A 20,313-nucleotide genomic window follows, 5' to 3' on the forward strand; every position below is an offset into this window, starting at 1 on the left:
TTAGATTAGATATTGTGTCAGTTGGCATTTACAGAGGTAAGAACAATATTTAGTGTTCAACATCTCCCCCCCCCCCGTTTTTTTTTTTATAGTTAACTGGAAAATAAGCTTCTGCTGAAAGACACACAAACATCTGCTCTCAAAGTAACTAAAACCACCCATATATTAACATAAACAACTTCTTGACATATTTCCTCCACTCCTGCTATGAAAAGGCTACATTCACAGGAGGGCTTTGTAAACTTCAGAGGACATGGCATTCTCTCTCAACCTCTACAGTCAAGTAAGTTTAGGGTACTCCCTCCAGGGATGTAGAAAGCACTGCAAATTCCCTCCTCGCCCTTGTTCTGAACACACACTCCCACCACACAAGAGAGCACTCTCAAGCAGGGCTAGAGGCAAGCGCTACCCAGGGACCCCATGCCTGTCATTTAAGAGAAATTGCTTCAGACAGGGCCAGTTGCAACTAACCCTGAAGTGCATATTCAGCAGCATGACTTCACTAAAAGAGATTGAAAATTACCTGTGCATCCTTCCATATTCATAATACATGAAATCAAACACATCAGATGTGGCTCTCTAGCAGTGCTCAGAGCTGAAGTGGCCCAGGATTTTTTGATCATCTAACATAACATTGGTAAGTTCTCTGTAACTGGTTATGTTAAGCTGCTGTGAAAACAAGACATTTTCTGATTCGCTCAAAATAATGATTGTTACTGAACAGGCAGTCTGCAATATTCAATAAGGGAATGAAGGAAAACTATGTACATTGAATATTTGTGAAAATTTACTGATTTATCCAACTGGCAAGGATATGGGAACGAACACGTACACAAGAAGCCACGCTTGATCACCCAAATGCTGCTATAGCATGAACAGCAAAGTCCATCGCCTCTGTCTAGATGAATGCCAGGAAATCCTGACTTAGATTGAATGAAGTGATAACAGACAGACATAACATCAGCTTTGGCATTTTTCACCAGTTATAGCCAAAAATATGTTTTGCTCCTCTTGTTGTTATGATAATTTGTCTATTACATTCAAAACACTTTCTTTAACCCTTTCTGGTATACAGTACGGAAGGTAGCTTTCCAGTAACTTGCACTGAACCTTGAAGGCTTACACACATTATTTTCGAGTTTCACTGGAAGGGGAAGCAGGGCCATGTCTCAGGACCCCATATGGAAGATCAGCATAATTAGATCACGCATACCGTAATACCTTCTCAATGAGAAAGACTACATACAAAACCAACCAAACAAACCACAGTCCTGCAGCTGACTGGCATGGGCAAACCTAATTTTGCTGCAAGACACTATGCAAGAGAGTTATGTTCTGTTTACCAGCAATTACGTAGGACTTTGAATGTATAAATAGTCATTAAGTTATGAAATAGCCTCCTCCTTAAAGCAGGCCAACCGCTCTAACTGCTCACAGAAGATCCTAAACATTTTCTAACAAATACTGGTATTTTATTAGACCTAAAAGTTTACACAGACATGTTTACACATAATTACAGTTGACCACACCCAGTAACATGCCAAGATTTGGCTGCCAAGCAGCAGCCCAGCAATCATGAAATACCTGGACAATAAAAGTCACAGAAAAAGAGCCAGTTGCAACCTTGTCACGCAATAGGAAAATGCTTCACACACTGAAGATTCAGTGATAGAAACAAACTAAAATGTCAGTCAGCAAGTTTATGTAGCAATTATCTGTTTAGACAAATTAGGAACCTTCCTTCTCATGAGAAGGTGAGAATTGGTGAAGTTCTTTCCATGTTCCCCAGTAAAACACTGCATAAGAAAGTTGTTTATAATGGACCTGACTTTCTCCCACAACGAAATCTACCAGAGCAGACTCACTGGGAGTCTTCTTAATTACAGATTCAGGTCAACCTCATTAAAAAACCCCCAAAACTCTCACTTTCCTTTCTAGCCAAAACAGGGCCCAAGGATACAACTCAAATGAAGTCTATACCCAACTTTTAATGCTTCCGTAATGCAAACATAAAGCCATTGCTTCAATTAGATTTCTAGTTCACATTCCAACACCAGATTTCAATACAAATATGCAATTATTTCTTTAAGCACTAAACAAAGTTTAACTCAGAGATTAAAGTTATATTTGACATTCCACCCAGGTTGTTTTTGCTTAAAAAAAAAGAAATCAGGCAGATGTAGTATCAATGCGTACAGAGGTTTAATGAATTAATTGATTATTCTGAAAAAAACATGCCTGCTACAAAATACAATGTTCTGTTCTCATTTTCCTCCCCATTGCATACCTACTCCTGGACCCATTATCCAGTTCAGCTATACACAGGCATTTTATAGCTACCATGTGTCACCAAGTGACAAACCAAAACCTAGTTTTTAAATACACATTATTATCCTAGTTCCATTCAAAAGCACATCCTAACATTCCTGTCTGTGAGCCTGCACACAGGAACTTCTGAACACAAGAAGTTTAGTACCTGAATGAAGCTGTAGACTGATCTAACACACAGTGGAGACCAACATAACAGGTGTTACTTATCCACTCTAGAACTTGGAAGCATATGGGAGATCACCTAGCACTCAGTAAGCACGCTTTACATCTATAGCCAGATGTAAAATATTTTTCTAATCAGAGATAGTTAATTTATCCAATTCTAACTTGAAGTGATTTAGAAATTCTTTTAACAGTTGGTAAGGCAGAGGTTGGCACTCCTGAAGCTGCTTCAACTGGCTACCATGTGAGAGCAACCTTCCTCCAGGCTAAAAGCCAAGATCAAGTAAGAACTCAAATGCTTGTCACCACAGTTGTCTGCCAAGTGAACTGAAGTGGTTATCAATTCACAGCTCTTTATTTCAACTTTATCAACACAGCTGAGGACTAGAACACATGAGCCCTCTGTAACCATTCCTGCATGCAACCTGACAGCTTCACACAAACTACTGCAAGAGCTGGTTCTATACCTTTACAAACACATGAACAAGGAAGGCTTCAACACTCTATCAGCACTATCATGGAAGTGACAAATGTCCAGCCAATAACCAATTCCAGCGAAGCATAGGAGAATGCAGTAGCATTTTGCACCATTGCTGCCATCTGCCAAGAAAAGAGCCTTAACACACATAAACCCCACTGCTGTACAGTTGAGGAAAGTGGTTTCTGCACTTAATACACTTCTCCCTTGTTGCCTGCACTAGAAGTTACCAACCTTCATTTCCAGCAGGTTAACAGGTCTCTGCTCAACTTGTTTAACCCAGTCACGTTAAACAAGCCAGGACTTCAGAAGTAAAAGACCCATGACCTTTATTGTAGTAGGAGTTGTCACAAGAATCACAACACATTTTAAACTGCAAGTTAGAGAACTGAGTGTTCAATGTGAAGATTTTAGAAGGTCATTTTGTGGGAATGTGAAAGGAAAGGCAAGAAAAGATGACAGATACGAGCACTCACCTGATCAGCAATAGCTGAATGAACTCTCGTGTCCACACAGAACAGAAGACACAAAAATTTGTTTTAATATAAACTAATTCCTTTGAGCTGCATATTTTTAAAAACTTCAGTAACTGTCTTTCCCAGATCACAGGGGCTTTAACAACATTATATTAAGATCTGTAAGGTGATCCACATTAGGAATCGTCCTGACTTAATTATAAAATACTAGAGTGTTAAAATTGGAAATCTGAAAGCACTAATACCAAATTCAGCCTGTTAACACCTCTGTTAGAAAAGTAAATATTCTCAGATTGTTTACTTTAAACAGCTGATTTCATTAGCACGAGTGAGCACCTTGGAGGAGAAAAGTTGAAGTGCATTGCACAGTGCTGAGAGCATGCTGCAGAGAAAGCTCCATACTGATTCAGCAATTACATCACACATGGCTCAAGTTTCACTTCAGCACAGTCTACGGAAGGAAAATCATGAGTCAGTTTTAGCAGCAGCAAGTGTGATGTAAAGCCCTCATGCTCATTTATCTGTGCAAGTCAAAGAATCTCACCAATATCCAGGAAGTGTGCTGACTGACAAGACACACTTTGGCTGCTGGTCATGTAAAAGCACCCATGTTTGCCCTAATTGTAGTGGGGAAGGCACAGGCACCGTTAATGAAACTCCTAAGCTAGTCCTCTCGGTGCCTCAGAAGAATGCTTTGTCTTGCAGCCTGCACAGGAGCTTGTCTTGTGACCTCAATCTTGAATATAGAAAAATACGACACTACTACAGTATTTCAGCAACAAATGCATACAAATAGGGCAAACGGAGTGAGGCAAGAAAAGCAGCAAGCACTGTTAAGGTGAGGAGAAAGTAGGATGGAGAACCACCTGAGCCAGCATGCAGATTAAGAAGTAGAGGCAGAGCACACAGAGGAGCTGATTCATGACAGGTAAAGGTGAACAACCACATCCATGCCTGTTAGTCAAATCAGTAGTAATCTGACACTGTGCAAAGTGCAGGCAAAGGTGCAGACATCTGCTGTCCTCATACAACAGGTACCCAATTCAAAGTCCTCCTTTTCTCACTTATTCTCTCTAGCAAGCCTGTTAACCACCATCCTACAGAATTTCATTCCTCATCTTCTGCCTAACAAGTGTACCCATGGAAACCTTCACATAGCAAATACTGATAATTAGGGTAGCATAAGAACATTCTTCTTGCAACACTGTCTAGCAGCATGCAAGACAAGAGCGTGCTCTTACATCAAGAGTGTACTTGGTAGAAACAACTGTTGACAAATATAAAACACATGGCTCTTCAGAAGCCATGCCTGAACATCACTAAGGTGCAAAGTAGATTACAGATGAAAGCACATAATTGTCAGTGTCAGCAGGAATACCCAAAGGAAAGGGTACGTCACCAAGTTTTTCAGCACATGTAGTCAGTATTAATCCAAAGAATTGTTTTCACAAAAGAAGTCCTCAGCAACTTCAATATTACTGAAATGCCAGAACCAGTAATAAACTGCCTTTATGAAAACAGTTACTGCATTTTCCAGCCCCTTTGACCCCAGCTATTTTGTCACATCTACATTGTCTGGGCTTTTAGCTTGTTGTTACTCACTGTTCAGACCAAAGCTACACATAAAGGCCACTACCATGTACTGAAACACCTACATCCCACAATAGTCATCATGTCATCCTATTTTGACAATGATTACAACATTTCTGTCAAACCTCTTCCATCCTTCCTTCAAGTTCTAATAAAGCTATTCTGCTACTTCAACTAAGCCCACACGAGAGAAGTTACAAAGTTTACATAAGTTTGTATGAGGCCCGTCTCTACTGACAATACAGCTCTGCATCAGCTTTTAAAAAAGTTTCTCTCCGAATTCAGCTTTTATGAATGAATGTCCACACTTTTCAGCCCCAAGCAGCTCTATTTTCTTATGTCAATCCATTTATGTCAACAGACAAGTATTTTCCTATAGCGTTAGCATCACTGCTTTAGATTGTAGTGTATTCTGCTTCAAGATGTGCTTCTGACAAGGGAAGGCAGCTCCAAGGCTTTCTGTCACTACTATTCCCAAATCACTTTCTACTGAGCACAGTACACTGTAGAGTACTCACACAGTCTGGACATGTAAACAGCAAAACTACCCCAAGAATAAGGAAACAAGCACCTGCTATCCAACTGTGCAACAATTTAAACATTAGATGTGTAGGAAATAACACTTCTAACTGGTTATGCCATATGGATAAGTTACCTGTAAAACAGAAATAAGATAACCCCCTGGCAAAACCAATTTGATCAAACAAGAATGCATCTTTTAATGGAATTAAAAGACATAACCAAAGTACATCCATCCTTCTCAGCACATCAATAGCTTATGCATTTCCACAGAGTTTTTTTAAGCCATATGGGACGGCAAACAGGTATCTCTTGCAATTTTAAGAGAGAATGAGTTAGTCTCAAAGCAAAGCTAGAGGAAACTAATAGGTTGTTCAGTGACAGAAGTGTAAAAGTGTGTAGGGGACAGAAAATCCAAACAACTTAATGAGAAGAATGGCACTGGTTCCTGTAAAGCTCAAAAGCTGAAGCACTTGGAATTTGCTTGTTTTCCTTAAAAACAGCTCCAAGATGGAAATGCAGTTTCTACCACATTTTCAATCACTTCCTCTCTAAGCCGGTTTCTTGACACTGCAATAAATCTCTGCAGAACTTACTCTCTTCTTACTGACTGAGGAAAGGCTAATGTGAGAGCATAAGTATTATACTGCACCTTAAGGCTCATCTTCAGCTGTCAGCAAAGAGACATGTGGCTTGGACTTGCTGTTTAAACTTCCCTGCCCCCATGCTCAGATCCGGCCCTGGGCTGCATTGCCCTTTGTACAGCATATAAAGTAATGCTTTTTCTTTCAAATACTTTTTGAAGGGTTTACAGCCAGATGTTTAATGATATTTCCATGTATGAAAATGCACGAGTGCTCAGTAATGTTACTGCTGTGTGGATGCCTACAAAGCCACAAGAAGCTCAAGAGAAGACCAATTAGGCTACAAGAATTTGCTGAGGAGTGTTTCATTCTAACAAAGATATAACTGACAAGCAAGCAGACTCAAAGCTCACTACCGCTTTCTTTCCTTTTTCAGAAGGTGGAACATTGCCAGGCTGGTAATAAATGCTGTGAAATAATGCTTAGCAAATAGGATCTCACCAAGCATTTCAGCGCTATGACCAAAGGAATTACTAGTATCAGCTGCCAAACAAATGATCTCATATACCAAAGCTAACAGTTACCAGATAGATATCCTGCATTTACAACATGACATCCGCTCCATTATAGACACCAGAAGGAGCAGCTGATACTCAAAGCTGAAGAAACAGCCCATTTGCAAGCTTCAAACACAGCTGAAATAACACAACCCCTTTTTTTTTTTTTTAATAGAATCCACATAAAATGAAGTTATTCCCTGTTTTACAACACTCCTTCACTAAACATACCAATACCAAAGAAATTTCGTCAGAGGTTGCAAAGCAGAGATTACACATTCAGCAGTGAAAAACGCTGTCTTTCAGAAACTCCAAGGCATTTCTTTACACTCTTACGTTCCTGAATACAGGCATGTCATTAAAAAAAAAAGTAAAAATCAAACACCAAAATTAGTGTGAAGCCTGAGCCCTCAGTTTAAGGGTAATGTCAATCTTTCACGTTGAAAAGCTCAGAAACACACTGATGTGAAATCTCATTCTACAGTCAGGTAAATACAATTACAGTGTCAAGGTTTAAACCCAGCTGCTAACTAAGTACTACTCAGCCACTCACTCACTCCCCTCCTTTCCATGCTGTGGGATGGGGAAAAGAATCAGAACAATATAAAAACCATGGGTTGAGATAAGAACAGCTTAAAAATTGAAATTAAGTAAAATATAATAATAGAAATAATACCAACAATAAATAATACAGATAATAATAGGAAGAAAAAAAAGTTTAAAAATGAAAACGTAGAAAACACAAGTGATGCACAATGAAAGTGCTCACCACCTGCTGACCGATATCCAGCCTGACCCGAGCAGCAGCCTGGACCTTCCAGGTAACTTCCACCAGTTTTTCTACTGGGCATGGTGTGCTGTGGTATGGAATACCCGTTTGGCTAGTTTGGGTCAGGTGTCCTGTCTCTGCTCCTTCCCCTCTTCTTGTACCCCTCTTCACTGGCAGAGCATGAGACTGAAAAGTCCTTGATCCGGGTAAGCATTACTTAGCAACAACTAAAACATCTGTGTGTTATCAGCATTGTTCCCAAACTATAGCAAAAACACAGCACTGCACCAGCTGCTAGGAATAAAAAATAACTGTTACAGCTGAAACCAGGACACAGAAGAACTGCTATAAATTCAAGTACAATCAAACTACCTGCAACCCATATCCATTTCCTTAAAGCCATCACCCAGCACCTTAGTAAAATACATGCTTAACACTTGAGACATTCTAGTCTTGAGATACTGCATGTTTATAAAATACTCTACTTAATCCCTAAAATTAAAAATTCACGCAGAGTAGGATGCTTTATTTTTGCATTAATAGATAACATTCTGCTGAGCACATAATCCTGATAGCATTCCAAAAACCTGTAGACTACTCTAAATCAATCTTGTAGGGGAAGTAACATTTGATAAGGAAATAAGAAATATTAGGGGAATTTAGCCACATAAATACACATTTCTGAACAAGTATTTAGGATTTTCTCAGTGTTAGAGGCTACAAAGAAATACATTGAACTACAGTCACCCACACGCCTCTGTTGAAAAGTGTGTGTATACATATATATTTGTATGTTTGCATTATACACTTACATACACAAACACATATATAGATATTTTCAGTTAAGGAAAGCAAAAAGCAGTAGTAACAGAAATCAGAAACTGAAGATCTGTGTATAAAACTGCTTAGAACAAATACAATATCATGTCACTAATACCCATCTGTTCTCCAGCTGGTTTACAATTTCTCTTCAAAAAAAAAAAAAATTAAGATATTCTACAAGTCTAACTACTACCATTTCATACTCTCATTATTTTGAAGGGAGGTGCAGGTCAGTAAAAAGTCCTAGTATCTAAATAGCTCTATATTAACATCTACACCTCATATTTACTTTCTCCTCACCCAGCAGGTAAGGCTTGTGTTTACCTGAACATAGCCCAACAAGACAAGAACCACAGTGCTAATGACCTATTAACTGGTGCTAAGGACCTCACACCCACACTATGGGTTTTACTTTGGTGCTAAGGACCTGACCCACCACACTGGAGTATTACTTTTGACCAGCCATAGTCTGGTCCCAGGAACTGAATGCCCATTAGTAGTTGGAGCACACCTTCTAATTATTTCATTCATTTCAACAGGAATCAAGTTTACATACTGAAGCCACTTGGCTACATAAGCCAAAGTACAGTAAGTAGAGACAATTGAGAGGTTTTCTTTAAAAGAGCACTCCTAATCCAAATTACGATGTTAATGCTCATGTACCCAAGAAACAATTTCCTGTGGCTTCACATTCAGCTATAGGCACCATGTCTCTCTTTGAGGCTGTGCCAGCTCATCCCAATAAGCAACATGAACTTTAGAGCTTGCTGTTTTCTTCAGAACCAAAGAGAGGAAGCAGCACCAACATTTAGTCAAGATGTTAAAGCAGAGAAGGCAACAGAACAACCGCCTGCAGTACTTGTTACAGGCAAACCTCAAGCCTGGTTGATGGCCCTTTGCAACAGAATTTCTCCTGGTGTTTCTGGGAAGACTGCAAAATTTAAAGCTTCCTACCAGCATACTCAAAAAAACCTGCCAAATTTATTTATTTGAGTTGTTATTATCTACTAGAAAGATTGTTTGCAATTTTACTATTGTAAGGATGGTGCTTGAATACACTTAACCTTTCAAGACTTCCATAACAATTCAAAGTCCAAGGATACAGACTGTTACTGGTCTTACAGAGCCACTAAAGACAGCTATACACAGCAAGACATACTGAATGTAGAGGAGGACCTCACTAACCCAGAGAGGGAATAAAACTAACTAAAATCCCTAAAAATATAAGCTTGCCATTAGAAAGAAAATGATCCTGCCACTTAGCCTCTAAAAGGGACCAGCAGCACATGCTTAAAACAGAAGCTACCAAAGGATCAAGTCTTTGATTTTACTTAAATCCAATCACACCTCTCCATTCAGAGATTACTGTTCAACAGAAAGTCTATCACAAACACTACAGAAGAGCTTCCAAGAACCAGTAAGTATGCTCCTGCAGGTCATCAACAGATCACAAGAAAGAAAAAGAATTGCAACATATTCAGAGGTCATAAGGAAGACACTTAATGCAGTATTAACAGGTTAAAAAACCCGAACACATGCAAAATGCTTCAAATAACTATATTAAATTTACAAAACAAAAAAAACCCCAAACAAACCAGATAGCAAGGCAATGGGGGGAACATAGTGGGATAAAAAGACTGATCAATTCCTACAACAGTATTCTAATTATTACAGGTTTTTTTGAAGTGTCACATCATTAGATGTCATTCAAACTAAAAACCAAGTGTTGAATATCTTACTTAAGGAACAGGAAGATGAAAACTAATACAATCACAAAATACTCCAGATGGAGCAATCCTACTGATTTTAATGGGGGGGGGGATGCATCTGCCTTCATGGAGATCCTTGACAAATCTGAAAATCCTAAAACTAGAACTTGCAGCATTGCTCTCAGATACAGAGTACTTGGTAAGATTTTAAATATAAGGCAAAATGTTAATTAGTCAGGAATTGTTACTCAGTTTAAATGTGGAAAATATGTTTTCTTTCAATTAAAGAGACTATTTAAGTCACAAGAAAAGTGCTACAAAAAGTAACTAACAAGCATAGCACATAGACTATAGCCTCCTGAAATTCACCATCCCTGTTCTCTGACATGAATGCAACACTAGCACTGTGACTACCACTTTCAAAGGAATTGCCTCATAACCCAAATATCTTAATGCCATTTTGATGTTATTTCATTTTTCACCAAGATCTTCCAGCTTTGGCCGAGCATATGGCCATGGCCCACACAGACCATCTTTGAAATCATAATGGCTCCATGACTGTCATCTTTTGTACTTGGCACTTTGTGGATCAAGATAATTTCCACTCTTCTCCCTCCCTTACCATTCTTATAGTTTCAGTATAGAAAGCTCACATTCCAATTCAATCCCATATACTATCTGATCACAAGATCAGTCAACTCATGCCGAACAGAAAAACAGACACAGAGGTTACTGGACATGCACGTGATGGTTGCTGTGCTCACCAGGACCAGTTTGGTCTTGTGAGCAGAAGAGATGCTAAAAATCACAAAGCTTCAAACCAAAATGCTGTTCCCGAGGCCTGAGAAAACAGTAATAATTCAGTATTAAATAAAGATTAAATAAAGATTAATAAATAAAGATTACATATTCAAGCCCTAAAGTAGCAATAGGGACTAGATCTCACCTTTAAGCATTTGCCCTATCGCGAGCAGGGAGAGCAGTGGAAGGTGCCCAGTGCTTAGCGAGTCATCAGACTAAGCACGTGTATTTAGGTCACAACAATTAAGCCATTTTTGTTTTTTCCAGCTCGCTGATGAGCGAGACCTGAGCACGAGTTATCACAGCAATCCTGTACAAACAAGGTAAGAAAAAGCCTGGCATCCCCCGACCCTGACCCTTCCAGGTCGGATATAAAATGGCTGAGAGATCCAAAGAGAGGAAAAGCAGAAGGAGCCGCCCCATCACCACCCAGGGTGCTCCTTCCTCGCGGGTCGCTCCCCCAGCCCCTGCGGAAACTTCGCAGCGGGAGTCCCGGGGGTCAGCGGCCCTTCAGCCTGCTGGCAAGGCACAGCGATATTCTCAGCCGCCCCTTCGAGGCGACCCCCAAGGCCCATGTGCCGGCGCTCCGGCGAGCCAGGACCCGCCCTGCCCCCGCCGCTCACCTGAAGGCGGGCCCTTCCCCCGGAGCCCGGCCATGGGGGGCCGCCGCGCCACCGCCTCTTTTGTTGAACAGCTTCTGGAGCAGGGTAGGGGCCATGCTGCTTCCGCCGTCCTGCCCGGCGGGGGCCCCACCGCGCGTCTCGCAGCGGTTCAGCGGGCGGCAAGCGTCGGCGGCCGCGGCAGCATCCCCGCCGCCGCCGCAGAACCGCCCAGCATTGCGCGGAGGCGAGGCGAGGGAAAGCGAGGTGAGGTGACTGGAGCTCCGGGCCGCTCAGCTGCGCCGCTCCCGGCGGCCACCCGTCACCTGACCGAGGGGCCGAGGCCGCCCACCGAGGTCGCCCAGCGGCGCTGACAGCTGGCCGCCCGCCGGACGGGGCACGGCACTACTCGGCACAGACGCACCGCCAGCAGCAGCGCGACAGCAACGGAGACAAGGTACGGGAACGCGCCGCGCCCCTCGAGCGTCCCTCATTGGCTGCGCGGCGCTCCCTGCCCCGCCTCCAGCACGTGGTAAGGGGCAGGGGGCCCGCTTAAAGGGACAGCGCCTGCCTCGCACTGAGGTGCGGCGGTTGGAGACGTTGGCGGGGGAAGTGCTGAGAGGGCGCGTGCAGTGCCCATGCGAGTGCAGCGGGCGCTGATTCGTGTATCCACAGTAGTAAGAACCCGTGTACCCAAACATAAGGAGTGCGACCAGGAGGTCGAAGGGGGTGATTTCACCACTCTGCTCTTGTGAGACTCCACTTGGAGCACGGTGTACAGTTCTGGTGTCTGCAACATAAGAAGGACATGGAGCTGTTGGAACAACTCCAGAGGAGGGCCACGAGGATGATCAGGGGACTGGAGCACCTCCCGTATGAAGACAGGCTGAGAAAGTTGGGTCTGTTGAGCCTGGAGAAGAGAAGGCTGCGTGGAGACCTCATAGCAGCCTTCCAGTATCTGAAAGGGGGCCTACAAGGATGCTGGAGAGGGACTATTCATTAGGGACTGTAGTGACAGAACAACGGGTAATGGGTTAAAACTTAAACAGGGAAAATTCAGGAAGAAGTTCTTTACTGTGAGGGTGGTGAGGCACTGGAATGGGTTGCCCAAAATGTGTTGAATGCTCCATCCCTGGCAGCGTTCAAGGCCAGGTTGGATGGGGCAACCTGGTCTAGTGTGAGGTGTCCCTGCCCATGGCAAAGGGGTTGGAATTAGATGAGCTTTAAGGTCCTTTCCAACCGAAGCCATTACGATTTTTTTATTACGGTAGCATTGCTTGGAAGGTGCCTATTTTTACTCACTTCTCTATAATTATCTATTTCATTCACAAAATAATTAAATACTGCTACAGTACTGGGGTGGATGGATGTCATTTGGAGCGTTGTTTAATTTGGGGGGAAGGGCTCTTTGTGTGCTTTTCCCCAGCAGCAGGACAACACCACCATGCAACCACCAAGAGAATCCAACTCTAAATGTTCTGTTTTAACCAGGTAGGTAGCAGAATTATGACAGCTTCCTGCTCTTTCAGAAAACTTGGAGACATGACATGGAGAATGGCAATCATGGCAGTAGTTGTAACAGACTATTACAATAGCTGACTGCAGACTCAACATCCAGTAGCAGCAGAAGAGGTGGAAAACATGCTGGTGCTTTGGAGCCAGCCTTTCCATGGTTGGAGAAGCTGATTTCTCTCTAAAATAAAAATCAAAAGATGACTTTCCACTGGCCTGATAATCTGATCAGCTGCTCCCTCTGTGACCCTAGCCTGAATCCTGTAGTGCTCAGCTGACCCTGTCTTGAGATCTATTCTCAGAAGGCATTGAGATTTTGAAGGCTCTCAGCTACTTCATCTGTGAGATGGAATACCCAGTCTAAACCTTTCAGCTTGGGTATTCTTGCAGCTTTTGATTCTTTACTTTCACCGTCATCACCAAATGCCCCCAGTCGTTAAGATCAATCCATGCAAGCAAAGCTGAAGGACCAAAGAGTGAGGGCATGGACATGACAGTACAGCGAAAGGGAAATGAATAGCAGAGTGTGGCTGGACAAGATGAAAGACATCCTGGTTGACATAGTAATCAATGCAAATGAGAATCTAGGCATTCAGCTCCAGAAATAAGCACTAGATTGTATTTCTTAAAGAACAGCAAAACTGTTGTGCGAAGTTTCAGCAGATATAAAGAAAAAAGCCATACTATCTGTCAAGAGACCATTTACAGCAAGATGGTGTGTTTACAACCCTCACCTCTTCTAGGAAATACAGGAAATAAAAATGTGGCATATAAAAATCATGGAATCATTTACATTGGAAAAGACTTTTAAGATCATCAAGTCCAGCTGTTAACCTAGCACTGCCAAGTCCACCACTAAACCATAAAAAGATAATTCAAAAGCTGGAATAGCTGAATGCTCAGGTAAGTATTTCTGTGTTTCATAGTGTGTACATTTCTCAGAAGACTCTCTCCTGGGAAAGCAGGGATTAAGTCTTATAGCCAGGATAGGCTGGGTTAAAAGTCAAGTCTTCCAAGTCACACTGCCTCCCCATCACTAGGACCTGGATGAAATCTGAATTCTGTTTCAGCTGCTTCCCTTCCCCCCTGCTTGGATCTGAATGCACAAGTCCAAAATATTCCAAAAGCTTTGTTGTCAGAACTAGGCTTTGGAGGAACCACAGAAAGAAGCCAGAGGCCAGAACAGGTGAGTAAACTCTGAAGATTTAACAAAAAGTTTGTTAATCCATGATGCTCACTAATGACTTACTGCTTAGCGTGGTGACGCATGCTAAGTTACATGAACACAGGTTAAGTCTTGCTACACTTTGCAATGCTTCAGCAACATTTTGGATTCTGTAAAATAAATAAAATCCAATTTTTATTGCCACTTCAAACATGCCAAGTACAAAGTGATACCGGATATGTCTAGAATTATTCTCTCTCCATATTGCCATTATTACTAGTTATCAGAGCAAGTCTAAATTACTCTCCACAGAGAATTATAAAACCTATTATAAAATGCATTCTACTTTGCAAGCAGGGGCAGAAACTGACAGGAGTGGAGAGCTTGGGATTGCAGCCCCCTGCAAACTGGCTTACTCATCCATCATGGAACTGAGTATTACATAACTTGAGCTGTTGCTGCAGCAACTTTTCCCAGCCCCGGAACAGTGCCACAGAGGTGCTGCCTTAATATAGATAAGCAGCTTCACTGTCTTTTTACACAGCACATACAGTTAGCTGAAAATGAAAGACAGTTTAAAGAGAAATATTCAAGATAATTTTTCAAAATTACTGGGAAATACTGCTGTATGTAATGAAACATTAATTTTCATATCCCAGATTTTCAGTGGTGAATTCTGTTGTGGGACTTCCTATTTCTGGTTGCACTCTGCTCTTTAAATCCATGATGATGTAGTTCACCTTGAACTCCATTCTACATTAGATGAATCCAAAAACGCTTCCTACACTGAAAAAAAAATCATCATAATTGATATAATTGACAGACTAGGGACAACGTAGGCCCCCTTCGGAAGATAACGGGAGAACTGGCTACCCAGGATTTGGAGAAGGCTGAGGTTCTTAATGACTTCTTTGCCTCGGTCTTCACTGGCAAGTCTCTGATCGCACCACCCAAGTCTTGGAAGGTGAACGCAAGGACTGTGAGAATGAAGACCCTAGGCCCACTGTAGGAGAGGACCTGGTTCGAGACCATCTTAAAAACCTAAATGTACACAGGTCCATGGGACCTGACAACATCCATCCACGGGTCCTGAAGGAGCTGGCGAATGAAGTTGCTAAGCCACTGGCCATCATATTTGAAAAAATCATGGCAGTCAGGTGAAGTTCCCGATGACTGGAAAAAGGGAAATATAACCCCGATTTTCAAGAAGGGGAAAATGGATGACCTGGGGAATTACAGACCAGTCAGTCTCACCTCTGTGCCTGGCAAAATCTTGGAGCACATTCTCCTGGAAGACATGCTAAGGCACATGAAAAATAAGGAGGTGGTTGGTGACAGCCAGCATGGCTTCACTAAGGGGAAATCCTGCCTGACCAATTTGGTGGCCTCCTATGATGGGGCTACAAAACTGATGGATGGGGCAGAGCAGTTGACGTCATCCACCTGGACTTGTGCAAAGCATTCGACACTGTCCCACATGACATCCTTGTCTCTAAATTGGAGAGACATCAATTTGATGGGTGGACCACTTGGTGGATAAAGAACTGGCTGGATGGCCGCACGCAAAGAGTTGTGGTCAATGGCTCGATGCCCGGCTGGAGACCGGTAATGAGTGGTGTCCCTCAGGGATCAGTGTTGCGACCGGTCTTGTTCAACATCTTTGTCGGTGACATGGACAGTGGGATTGAGTGCGCCCTCAGCAAGTTTGCTGATGACACCAAGCTGTGTGGTTCGGTTGATACGCTGGAGGAAAGGAATGCCATCCAGAGGGACCTTGACACGCTTGTGAGGTGGGCTGATGCCAACCTGATGAAGTTTAACCATGCCAAGTGCAAGGTCCTACACCTGGGTCAGAGCAATCCCGGGCATGGCTACAGGTTGGGCAGAGAAGAGATTCAGAGCAGCCCTGCAGAGAAGGACTTGGGGGTGTTGGTCGATGAGAAAATGAACATGAGCCAGCAGTGTGCGCTCGCAGCCCAGAAAGCCAACCGTATCCTGGGCTGCATCAAAAGGAGCGTGACCAGCAGGTCAAAGGAGGTGATCCTGCCCCTCTGCTCTCGTGAGACCTCACTTGGAGTATTGTGTGCAGTTCTGGTGTCCTCTACATATGTCCACAACATAAGAAGGACATGGAACTGTTGGAACAAGTCCAGAGGAGGGCCACGAGGATGATCAGGGGACTGGAGCACCTCCCATATGAAGACAGACTGTTTAGCCTGGAGAAGAGAAGGCTGCGTGGAGACCTCATAGCAGCCTTCCAGTATCTGAAGGGGGCCTACAAGGATGCTGGGGAGGGACTATTCATCAGGGACTGTAGTGACAGGACAAGGGGTAATGGGTTCAAACTTAAACAGGGGAAGTTTATATTGGATATAAGGAAGAAATTCTTTACTGAGAGGGTGGTGAGGCACTGGAATGGGTTGCCTAGGGAGGTTGTGAATGCTCCATCCTTGGCGGTGTTCAAGGCCAGGTTGGATGAGGCCTTGCGTGGCATGGTTTAGTGTGGGGTGTCCCTGCCCATGGCAGGGGGGTTGGAACTGGATGATCTTGAGGTCCTTTCCGGCCCTGGCTATTCCATGATATTTTCACAGAATCATAAAATGGTTTGGATTCCAGGGGAACTCAAAGATCCTCTAATTCCAACCCCCCTGCTACGGGCAGGGACACCTTCCACTAGACCAGGTTGCTCCAAGCCCTGTCCAACTGGCCTTGAACACTGCCAGGGATGGGACATCTACAGCTTTAAGGTCTCCTTGGAGACTTCTCCAGGTTGAACAAGCCCTTTAATACCTTTTGGTGATAACTACGATAAACAGCAGTATGCATTTACATGAAAGTGCAGTAATATACAGGACATACATTTGTATCAGAAGTGAGGGCAGGAATTCAGCAACAAAACTGTCATCCCACATCGTCACTGTGGCAACTGTGGCCAGCAGCTCGCTAATGCTTTGGGCCTCTCCTTGCAAGCCATGGCTGTACTGTTAGCAGAAGTCATAGGCACCCTCTACCATACCTCCTCAGGTCCTAAATGTTACTCTTTGTTATTTGCCTCTGAAACATGTTCTAAGCAGAGCTAAAATATACAGCTAAAAAGTCTGCTTATTTTTGCTTGGTTTTTAGCTAAACTATTTCTTTAGAATCAGTGTATCTGAAAGTTAGTGATGAGTAAATGCATGACTTCTTTCAATTTCTGTCATATTATGTCAGCTCTGTGTAGACACTTTTCTTTTTAAAACATCCCAAGATAAGTACATACAGTTCTTTCATTGTTTAACATTGCATTTTAATTCAGCTTAGAGGAATCATCTCAGAGTCAGTAACTGCTCGTTATGGGTTTCATCTAGGACCTCTTTATTCAGTTTTATGCAGAAAGAGACTTGATTCAGCTGGAAAATAATAAGCCTAATGATGAGAAAACAGATTTATTTCTTTCTCTCCTGTCTCATGTCCCTCTCATGAAGACGACACGCTTGATGTGCCAGGTCACATGGGAATAGCACATGATGCACCCTGTGTGTCACACAGCACTGACACACAGCAGTGGCTGCTCCATTTCACAGAAGGCAGTGAAAGTGTCCTTACCAAGACTGTTAGCAAAAACCTGCTTATTGAAAGTCTCTTAATACCTTTTCTGAAAAGCCAGTGAGGTGTGTGCTTCAGTCACTCCTCAGGTGGATCCCATCAGGCTCCACTGAACCATATTCTGAAGCTACAGTTCAGTTCAGTGAAAACCCCACAAACAGAAAACTGCTCTTATACAAACCAAAATGGCTTTTAATATCCCTAGAGAAGGCAGTTCTGCACTGAGCCAAAGCACTCACCTTCTGGTGGAATGAACATGTTTAAGCTTCTACTTTCTTCACAGTGTCAAATACAGATTTAGAGGTGAAAAAGAGCAAGAAAATGAAACAAAAAGCAAAAACTCCTAATCCGAATGTTTAAATATTTTCCTAGCTTACACAATCAGCAACAATTTTCCTAGCTTACACGATCAACAATTATCTTTATTTTACAATTTATTCTTTCATGAATGCTGTTTGACAGGCTAGAATGACTATGAAATAAATTTGCTTCTTGTGTCTTCAACAGAGTGCAAGTTTTAAAATATGTATGCATTTCTAAGCATTTATCAATGATAGCTTCTTTAGTCAGGAAGAGAAGAAGTGAAAACAATGGGCTGCTTGCTTTCTCTGATCTTTGCATTCAATCAGGCTGCAGCATTAGGCTAGCAATTTTGTGCATAACTTAATGTAATAATTTGAACATAAAATCACTCAGTAAATTCTTGACAAAGTGACACTATACTTGTTTTTACAATCTGTCAATGACGATAAATTAATATGTAACTATGCTACTGCTGTGCTTGGGAGATATTCATTCAGCTCACGTATTTTCCAGAATCTCCTACTAACACTGAGAAAGTTGCTTGATTTCTGTCATTTAGCTCACCTCTCCAAATTACCACAGGGACTGCCTCTTTCTTTGTACCTGCAAAGTACCTTGCACATAGGGACTCCCGAGCAGCTACTGTAATATGAATTTCTAATCTAGAATCTAGACTATTCCAACTTGGCTGGAAAAAAACCTGCAGCGACTGTGTAAGCCTGCTCCTGGAAGCATGAATCATTGCTTCTTCCTGAGAGGAAGCTGCCAACAGCTCTTGCGGGGGACACACTCAACAAAACACAATTTACTCTGATGTCTGCTAAAGAAATCTCTTCTAGACCGTACTCGGCTAGCAACTGCCTTGCTGAGATCACTTCTCCCACACCACTGCACCTCACCTAGGCTGAGCGTAACAATAAAAATATCTCAGCCAGTGACCACAGCCAGATGCCTGGTGACTTATAGGTGACTCAGAGCTCTGGTGGCCTTTGACATTGTGGAGCATGTGAAACCTCCAACACAGCTGCATGACCTGGCTCAGAGAGAGAAATGCCTTAGCATGGTTCCACTGATTCCTCACTAAGCATTCCCAGACGGTAGCAGATGGCTTTTCCTTCTGTTAAGGGCTCCCAGATGCAATACGCAACAGTACATGGTGCCAATCACCTCTTCTATCCAACATCTGTACAGAGGCTGTGGGAATGATTGTGATGAAGTATATGGACTACAGTGTTAGTAATATCAATGCTACTTCTCTTTCAGTCTGGGAATTACAACTACCCTCTGACACATCTAATATTAAGAACACAGAGAGAGGTGAAAAACAGCTTCGTGAAACTCAAGTCTAAACATACAAATATGACATGAATTAAAGGAGAAAGCCTTTGGATGATACAATGAATCAAAAGATGAATATAGAGTTTTCTGGGATGGATTAGAGAAGTCCAAGGAATGAAGAGGCTTCTTTTGATCAGCAGCATTCCCCAAAAGGCTGTAAGTTTGCAAGAGTCAAAGCCCAGCACCCTTCTGCTTTTCTCTCAACACATACCTTGCCTTCCTGATGCCAGTGAGCATAGGATGTGGCCGTGTTGACCATTCATCCACTTGGGAATTCTGCACCTTGAGGAGCCCAGCAAAGTTCTCTGATGGTATTCACATCCCTTGGTCAATGCAAGTGGCTGAAAGAGACTGCCTTGTAGCAGTTATTGTGATACTCACACTTCGAGAAGAAACACATTTTGTTTTCAGACCTTAAGAAAACAGGAGTTATTCGGGGTTTCTGAACAGTCATGTGGTGATAGTCACTTTTGACAATGTGCCCATTTTTCCAGGGGTTGCAGCTTTTCACAAAGTCTGCATTTCTCTCCCAAAACATGAACCCAGGCAAAATTAGAAATCCCTCTCCTCACCCGCCTTTCCAGGCCTTCTCTGTGTGCGTAAAAACTCAAGAAAGAAGCGGGCATTCTTCCTTTGCACACTACCCCCAGTCATTTCAGGCTGCTCAGAGGCAGGCAGCAAGGGCAGACCTTTCCTGCGGCCATCTGCGGTGCCCTGGCTCCGCGGTGCGGGACCCCGCGCAGCGCTCCGCCCGCCGCCACCACGGGCGGCCCCTCAGCCAGACCACCAGCGGCTTGCGACGGCGGTGCGGGGCCGTGCCGGGGCACCGGCGACACCACCATAGCCCCCCGCTCCCACGTCCTCGCCTGACAGCAACGGCCCCTGCCATCGTTAGCTCGCGACGAGGTTTCCCGCCCCGCGGTCCTTCTCCACCACCTACCCGCCCCGCCGGTGGGAGGAGCGGCGAGCGGCCCTGACCCCGCGGCGGCCGGAATAGCGGGCGGCCGAGCAGG

The 20,313-nt window shown here is 43.2% G+C and overlaps 1 protein-coding gene across 1 annotated transcript in view; it reads right to left on the reverse strand.

Annotated features, from left to right (window-relative positions):
• FNIP2 (folliculin interacting protein 2) overlaps positions 1-11,516 on the reverse strand; it is a gene marked incomplete at both ends in the record, with an annotated part of 46,871 nt that extends 35,355 nt beyond the window's left edge. Inside the window, one exon of the mRNA XM_080630895.1 lies at positions 11,422-11,516. Coding sequence (XP_080487021.1) covers positions 11,422-11,516 — 95 coding nt within the window. The remainder of the gene's footprint in view (positions 1-11,421) is intronic.
• Positions 11,517-20,313: the final 8,797 nt, after the last annotated feature.

The sequence above is a fragment of the Psittacula echo genome, assembly GCF_963264785.1.
Source record: "Psittacula echo genome assembly, chromosome: 1".
In the NCBI taxonomy this organism is placed as follows: domain Eukaryota; kingdom Metazoa; phylum Chordata; class Aves; order Psittaciformes; family Psittacidae; genus Psittacula; species Psittacula echo.